An 8459-nucleotide genomic window follows, 5' to 3' on the forward strand; every position below is an offset into this window, starting at 1 on the left:
TGTCCCATACCAACTCACTCTAGAAGGGTGGAACTCAGTCCCCGAGGCTCTCTGGGCGCTGGGGGTGCCCAGGTAACCAGGGAGGTTGTGGGTGGGGTCACCGGCGATCACGTGGCGGGACCCCGCCAATCGGCGCGCAGACCGCACTTTGCGGCTCGGCTTCAAACAAACTACCGTGAGGTGAGAGCGGCCTCTGGGGCCCCGCCCCCCTCGCCTGGGTCTGGGGCCCCGCGAGCCGGCGGGCGGGGGAGGGGGCGCCGGGAGCGGGGGCGGGGCGCAGCGGTCGAGTGACGGCCCGCCTCACCTATTCCGGGCGCGGGCCGCGGCGCGGTGGGCCCCACAGCCAATGGGCGGGGGCGGGGGGCGGCCCGGCCGGCGGGGAGGGGGAGCCCGCGGCCGGGGGACGCGGGGGGAGGAGGGGGCGGGCTCCCAATCCGGTTCCATCCGGTTCTCCCACCGCCCCCGCGGCGGGTCGCAGCAGCTCGGGCGGCGGGAGGAGCGGTAGCGGCCCGGCAGCCCAGCTTCGCGGAGGCTCTCGGCGCGCCGCGGCCCGGAGGCACCCGGCACGCGCCCGCCCCGCCGCCACGATGCCCAAGAGGAAGGTGAGCGGCGGCCGCGGCCCGCACACGCGCCCTGCGCCGTCCGGGCCGCCACGGCCGCCCCGCGAGGCCCGAGGCCCGCCGCGCGCACGGCGGCGCAGGGCCTGGCGGGCGCCCCGGGACCCGCAGCGGGCCGGCGGGCTGCGCTCGCGCGGCGGCCCGGGCACGGCGTTCTGGAACGTTCGGCGGCCGAGGAGCCGGGTGGGAGATTCGAACGCGGCGGCGGGAAGCCGCTGACGTCACGCGGCCGGGCATTGTTCGCGCGGGCGGGCGCGGGGCGCGCGGGCTGCGGCCACTCGCGCGTGTGCTTCCTTCCGCAGGTCGGCTCCGCCGAGGGGGCGGCCAGGGAGGAGGTAAGAGCCGGCGCCTCGGCCCGGGGGTGGGTCCCGTTGCGCTTCGCCGCTCACTGCTCGCTCTTTTTCCTTTTCTCCCCCGAAGCCCAAGAGGAGGTCGGCGAGGTTGTCCGCTGTAAGTAGAGCGCGCCCCGTAACCGTTTCTGCCCCGTGGGGTCTGCCCAGCGAAGACACTCAGTGCTGCCTTTGCTTTTCAGAAACCCGCTCCTGCAAAAGCGGCAGCGAAGCCAAAAAAGGCGGCAGGAAAGGTAGGCTCCCGCTTGGGGACCGCTGCCGCGCTGCTTGACGCGTGACTGGTGCGAGTAGCAAGCCGTCGCCGGCGACGCCGAGGGCTTGCGGCCTCAGTGACGGAGGTCGTGACTCCGAAAGTCTCGGTCCGATGTCCTGCTTGCCCGAAGCGTGGAACTGTCTCCTGTTCCCCTACTTGCGTTTTATTTCGTAACGATAGCAGGGACCGACTTTTGCTTCCGGCCTGGGTAAAAAAAAAAATAATAATAATAATGGACATGGTTCTCCTGGTTTTTTACGGGAACGTAACGTGTCACGGTCACCGTGCCGCGGAGGTTGAAAGACTTAGGGCGCCGGAAAATACTCCGAAGTGTAGCTGACGAAGGAAATCCCTTCCTGGGTTGCGTTCGTCATGGTTCGTGCTGGCCGCCCGGGCGTGTGCTTGGGCTTGACCGTAATCCCGGAGCCGCGGTCGAGCCCTCGTGTGGGGGTGTTTTGCGGGTGAGGTTCGCGGTCCTGTGCCATCGAGGCTGCGCCCCCGGAGGACGTAATGGCACAAGTACTGTGTTCTGTCACCACGTGTAGAGGAGCGCACTGCTCGTCTTACCCTAAGTCTGCGTTAACCCGAACCACCGTTAGAGTCGTTCCCCGGAATAGACGCACGACTGCGTCGTTGACGTTGGGGTCTCTGAAGGGAAGTGGTCCGTGCGTTTATGCGAAGTGGGAACACTTAGTTGGGAAGGCAAAGCACACGGCAGTGGTCCCAACTCTGATGTTGGATGTAGCGTTGAAACCGTGCTCTGCAAAGCTGTCGCGGTCTTCGGGGGAAGTGCGTGCTGTGATTAATGCTGTGCACTTGAAACCTGAGAGTTTGGTGTCAGACCCCTTTTCTGAAAGTGTAGTTGGAAGCTTAGCACTGCCTAATCAAGGGTTTTGTTTCCAGTTATGTTAAACGTTGTGCAGAAACGAATGTGGGAGTCTCAAAGTGGTTTTTTAAGTGGAAAAGTCTATTTTTTTTTTAAGTAGTCAAAGGTTGGAAGCATAGTGTGTTAACTTAGTATTTCCCCCAACAAAAGGTAAAACAGTAACTGTATAAAAGGTTAAGTAAAACAGGAACCTTTCATGAAGGCCAAAAAAATAGCGGATCTTGTTGCATAATGATGGAATGAACTATGTACTATTATTACCCATCTTGGGGTTATTTTTAATAAACCAATTGGCTGAAGTACTATGCCTGTTTTCCTCTTAAATTTTTTTCCTTATTTACCACTTTGTATATTTTGGTTTGCCCCCAAAACTTATTTTAATGAAAATACTCGGATTTTACACTCAGTTGGGTTTGGGATCAGGTGTAATCAACACATTTCTTTCTCCCACTGAGAGGCCAACAGGTAAGTTTTCTCGTCAGTGTTCTTGAGGAACAAATTTGTCAACTCAGTGTTGCCAAAGGAAAAATGTGGAGTTGGGGGGCTTTGTTTTACTTGAGTTTCTGTAGTACACCCTTCATAATCGATCCAATTTAAAGCGTTAATGGAAGGTAAATTTTTGATGTATTGATTACAGTGTAGGCACACTGTTTTCAAAGCATATATATACCACTGAGGTAATGACTTGTATCATTTTCTTAGAAGTATTTTGGGGATTGAAACATATATTAGGAAAACATTGATTTGCCTTTTTTCATCTGTCGTTCCTGTTATTAAAAATGGTATTTTGTTTTCACTTCTAAGGATTTACATTTTTATGCTATGCCATAGTGGTTAGAAAACTAATGAGAAATCTAAAATCAGATTATAAAAGAATAACTTTTAACTGCAGAGGTGATTGTGACACTTCATGGTACCAGTGTGTGAGGAGTGCTATCCCAAATACGTTTGTTTTCATAATTTATAATTTATTCTGGGGCTCCCGGCTGGCTCAGTCGGTAGAGCATATGACCCTTGATCTCAGCGTTGTGCATTTGAGCCCCACACTGGGCGTAGAGCTCACTAAAAAATAATTATAATTTATGGTTTGTTCTAAAGATGGTGTATTATTAGTAGCTGTCATGTTGTCTTTTACGTGGAAGGCCATCATTGGTTCAGAATACAGTACAGTGGCTCCCCCCCACCCCCCACGCTTAGCATTGAAGTTGTGATATTGACCTACATGTCTTTGTGGCTGTTCAACTCAAATATTGGTCAGTACTGACAGGAGTCTTTGATAAAACTTACTGGTGACCTAACAATTAAGCATTCTTTGGGTTTTTTTGTTTGTTTTTTTTTTTAAAGATTTTTATTTATTTATTTGACAGAGACACAGCGAGAGCAGGAACACAAGCAGGGGGAGTGGGAGAGAGAGAAGCAGGCTCCCCACAGAACAGGGAGCACGATGCGGGGCTCTATCCCAGGACCCTGGGATCATGACCCGAGCTGAAGGCAGACGCTTAACGACTGAGCCACCCAGGCGCCCCACAATTAAGCACTTTACAAGGAATAAATGTTAAATGTTTAAACTTCTTCCCCATTGATGGATGGTATCCAAAAACAGTTTTATGTTGCTTAACAGTGGCTTAAATTTTGAACGTCTTTTATCATCATACTAATATGTGTGCTTTTCAGATTCTTCCAACATGTAAATGAAAATTATACACTCAAAATTGATCCTTTTAGCTACTCATTACATGATATCAAGGGATTAGCTGTAGCAGGCTAGTCAACCTGACCATTGAACATGGTGCTGTTTTCAGGTGAATGGTCTTACTGGGAGGGTGAATGTCCTGTCAGAACGGTGACAATTTGATTATTCAAGCTTAAGAAAACTTTGGGGATGGGTAGGGTTACAGTGGAAAGAGATTTCCTCCAACTCTTCTTCCCCTCATTGGTTCGGTCATGTGGAACTTGAGAGAATAGTGGGTGATTGAGCAGGTGGAGGTTTACTCAAGGTAAGTCTGATGAGGCTTGATAATGCAAGTAATGTTACAGTTCTGGGCATACACTGTCGTCCTGACTAGTGGGGATGGACTTTCAGGTGTCTTCTCTGAAAGTGGTGTCCTGTCCTTCAGGATGCTGTGGGGGCTAGCATGAACATGGCAGCTGTTGGGGACACTATAGGAAATGAGAAAACGTAAGTGCCAAGTTTATACTTAAAATATACTCTTAATGTATCCTAGGATAAATCTTCAGACAGAAAAGTGCAAACAAAGGGGAAAAGGGGAGCAAAGGGAAAACAGGCTGAAGTGGCTAACCAAGAAACGAAAGAAGACTTACCTGCAGAAAACGGAGAAACTAAAAATGAGGAGGTCAGAAGTGTTGTGTGTTGTTGATTTGGACTTTGAACAGTAAATAATAAGTTCTATATTTCCATATAGTGGATAAGACAGTCTTTATTCATCAAAATATTAAAGCTTTGTATGGTAACTCCTAAGTGAATACACAGGTGGTTTTTATGAATTAGATCATATTTGAAAATGTATATGTTGATGGCTTCTTTTTTAAATGAGTGAACAAGAAATTTTAATATGCTTAGAATTTCACCAGATCCACCATGTATGTTGTACACAGGGTTCATTAATAAAATTACTTGGTGGATTTTTTTTTCTTTTTTAAATTTTATTCTTATGTTAATCCCCATACATTACATCATTAGTTTTAGATGAAGTGTTCCATGATTCATTGTTTGTGCACAACACCCAGTGCTCCATGCAGAACGTGCCCTCCTCAATACCCACCACCAGGCTAACCCATCCTCCCACCCCCCTCCCCTCTGGAACCCTCAGTTTGTTTTTCAGAGTCTATCATCTCTCATGGTTCGTCTACCCCTCCGATTTCCCCCGCTTCATTCTTCCCCTCCCGCTATACTTGGTGGATTTTTAAATGGATTTAATTTACTAAGTGATGTGATACTCCTTTTTCTTTCACATAACCTTGGTATTTTGTTTAAGAAATATTCTAGGCTCTTTTTTTAATTGCCATCTATAGAACTGTTGTAATCTTGCTTTTATTTCCTGGATATTCAAAAATGTTTTGAATCCATTCCTTATTTGGCACATTTTTCCCATTTCATTTCTGATAAAGAAGTCCAGTTTTCTTAAAAGTGGCTACTTGTGTTAGGACTAAATAACTTAGATCAAGCAAATAAAAAGACTTGGTGTCCTTAATCTTTATCCTTGAAGAGAAGACACTAAACAAGTAGGCTACAGGTTTTGATAAATAATTTTTCTTAAGCCAAGCCTTTTTTTTAATGTTACATTGGTTAAACCTGGAAAGATAAATAATTCAGGGTGTTTTTAAAACTTTTATATTTATAGATCAAATCTTGAAACAACCAGGTACTTATTTCTAATTTGTGGAGTCTTAATCAGAATTTATTTTTAACTGGTAGTTCTGACCACACGTCAAATATTATGTGGTGTTAAGATGAGATTACTAATCTAGTTGTAAGGGAAGAATTTGACCTTCTAATACACGTGATCACACTCTTGTTATGGTGACTGTGTTCTAGAAGGTGGACTACTGAACAGTTGCACATGGAGGAAGAACAGGGTTAGACTTTGCAGCACGCTGAGCACATCTCCATCAACCCCTCGAGACATAACCTTATTTTACGTGTTTTCGTTGAATACATGTTGTTGATACATGAGCATTGAACTCGAGGCCAACAGAAACAGCCCTGTAACTCATACCTAAATGAAGCTCTCCAACAGGTGTATTTTATCCGTAAGGGTAAAATCCACAACCTTCTTGCACTTAGTAGACAGTATTACAGTTGTCTAGGCAACATCATCCAGAAGCACAAAAAAATGTGAAATGTATGGCACTAGATAAACTGCAGAAAAAGACACTAGTTCAGAACTGAAACAGCTACCTCAGCTGGGAATGTACATGTTGAGGAACTCAAAGAAATGCTTTTAAGTCCATGAAAGTGCCAGGAGTATTGATTTTAGGGTTACAAATAAATTTTCGTGAGCAGGCACATTTACAAATACAAAATCTGCAAATAGTGAGGATCCACCTGTATTTTCAAGACCTAATAATTCTATGTAAGTGAAACTTACATTGTATTAAATATTAAAGCTCTCAAAGATCATAACAATGACACAGAAATCCAGTATTTGATTATTACTTTTCCTTTGATTTGCAGAGTCCAGCCTCCGATGAAGCAGGAGAGAAAGAAGCCAAGTCTGATTAATACCATAAACCATGTCTTATCAGTGGTCCCTGTCGCCCTTCTTGTACAATCCAGAGGAATATTTTTATCAACTATTTTGTAAATGCAAGTTTTTTAGTAGCTCTAGAAACATTTTTAAGAAGGAGGGAATCCCACCTCATCCCATTTTTTAAGTGTAAATGCTTTTTTTTAAGAGGTGAAATCATTTGCTGGTTGTTTATTTTTTGGTACAACCAGGAAATAGTGGGATATTGAATGTGGGAGGCTTTGATTGTCTTGGGTGTCAGCTCAACATTCCATAGATGGGGTAGTTTTTATATCCTATAATACCAAGCATACTAAATGGCCAATTTGGAGTCAGTTGTGCATTTACTATGTCTTGAATATTTTAAATTACTTCTATTCCCATGTTGTTTTTGGTAGAATTGTTTCCTAAAGAAAACCACTCCTAGATCTTGGCTCTTCCGGTCAGAATTCTTGTGCACTCTGTAACATCTTGGTCGTGGTAGTCCAGTTTTCCTAGTAACTCTGTTAATGTGCTGTGCAAGATTGAGAATTTGAGTATGTAGTGTATATGATATTAAATTGTGAATTAATGGGACTTAACAATGTAACAGTGTATCAGCATTTGAAGATCTTGGTACTTGATACACTGTTAAGGAAAATTTGCCTCCAAATTTTAAGCTGGAAGGTCACTGGAATAACTTTTAGAAAAGAATCACAACTACATGGTTTTTTTAGATTTTCGGTACGTACGTTAAGAATTGTGTACAAATTGAAATGTCTGTACTGATCCTCAAAACAACCAATAAAAACTCAATTAAGAAAGAATTTCGTGAAGCACATAAATCAAGTTCAGGCTTAAATTTTACTCAAAGAATTACCACATTTGTTTTTCCAAAGTTTTCTTAAAATTTGAAAGTGGAATATTTAATTTTTTTGTAACACTTGAACATATACAGTGTTCTTTGAAGATGTTTGTGTGCCTAAACTGGTTTAATAGCAAACAGTCCAGCATCCTCTGAAGCAAACTACATAATTATTTGCTGTTCATATTAGCTTATAAGTACTGAATCAGCTAAAACTACAGCTAATGTGGTTTGTGTTTGCATATTTTTGGGATTTTCATACATACTGTACTTCGTTTTGCCATCTAAATAGTCTTCAGAAGTCGTGGTGGACACCTGCACTGATTTGGCCAATGCAAACCCAGGGCCAGAGAAAGCACCAGGCCAGGGTTACCACTGAACAGGAGAAGGCCTTGAAACCCTATAAGCCTCAGTACACTTGACATCATGTTTTGCCCTGGAATGATTCTGGGAGTGGGGGGGCAAGGATGCTCTAGAAACAGGAGTCCTGAGGGATCACAACTCTGCAAAGACGACCACAGGAATGGTCAGTGGCTGTTTTGAGCAGACCTCGTACGGGGTGGGGGGAGGGTAAGATGTGACCCCTTCAGTGAAACCACAGGGTGTCAATGCAAAGAGGATGTTGACTTGGGATAAACTGACACCCAAAGGAGGGCTGTGGTGACCCCTAGGGAATGGGAAGGGCCTAGGAGCCACGTTCCCCAGTTCCTGGCGGTTGGTACTCTGTGGAGAGCGTGGAACCATGATAAACAGATCTGTCTCTTAATTTCTGACTATAGACAATCCGGGGTTTTGGGTATGTAAATTGAAGCATTGAACTGAAAACCTTGCCTGGGGTGTATGGATACTTTATACAGTTTTATTGTACCAGAATTTCTCTAGCACCTCTCTATTGGTAACAGCTAAAGGTGGTATCTAAAAACCAATGGGAAGAAAACTAGAATTTTAACCCTTTAACGTGTTCGACGGTGTTCATCTGTACTACCCAACCCTCAGTACCCCGAGGAACAGTGATCGTTGCTTACAGTCACAGGAAGATTTCCTCGATGGTTCCGAACTCATTGCTAATAATAAAGAGATTTACTAGTTTTCTAAAAAATAGTGTGACGGGGTTGGTTTTGTTTGTTTTTACTTCTTACAGATACCTAAAAGAGATGGTTTTCTTTGTAGAAAATTGGAATGGAGGTACTTGTAGGTCCTACTTGCCTTGAGCATTATCTTTTTAATGAAAAAGTGAACCCTCACCTGGATGTTCTCTTCAG

General features: G+C 45.2%; 1 protein-coding gene across 1 annotated transcript; it reads left to right on the forward strand.

Annotated features, from left to right (window-relative positions):
* Positions 1-394: 394 nt before the first annotated feature.
* HMGN1 (high mobility group nucleosome binding domain 1) lies at positions 395-7177 on the forward strand. Its single transcript, XM_045902438.3, has 6 exons — positions 395-602; positions 920-952; positions 1038-1067; positions 1150-1200; positions 4332-4460; positions 6302-7177. Exons 1-6 carry the CDS (start codon positions 588-590, stop codon positions 6347-6349), a joined length of 306 nt encoding a protein of 101 aa, XP_045758394.1. The 5' UTR covers positions 395-587; the 3' UTR covers positions 6350-7177.
* Positions 7178-8459: the final 1282 nt, after the last annotated feature.

This window comes from Mirounga angustirostris, unplaced genomic scaffold, assembly GCF_029215605.1.
Source record: "Mirounga angustirostris isolate CCGP_5_RB_7025 unplaced genomic scaffold, mMirAng1.0.hap1 SCAF_1, whole genome shotgun sequence".
Lineage (NCBI taxonomy): Eukaryota > Metazoa > Chordata > Mammalia > Carnivora > Phocidae > Mirounga > Mirounga angustirostris.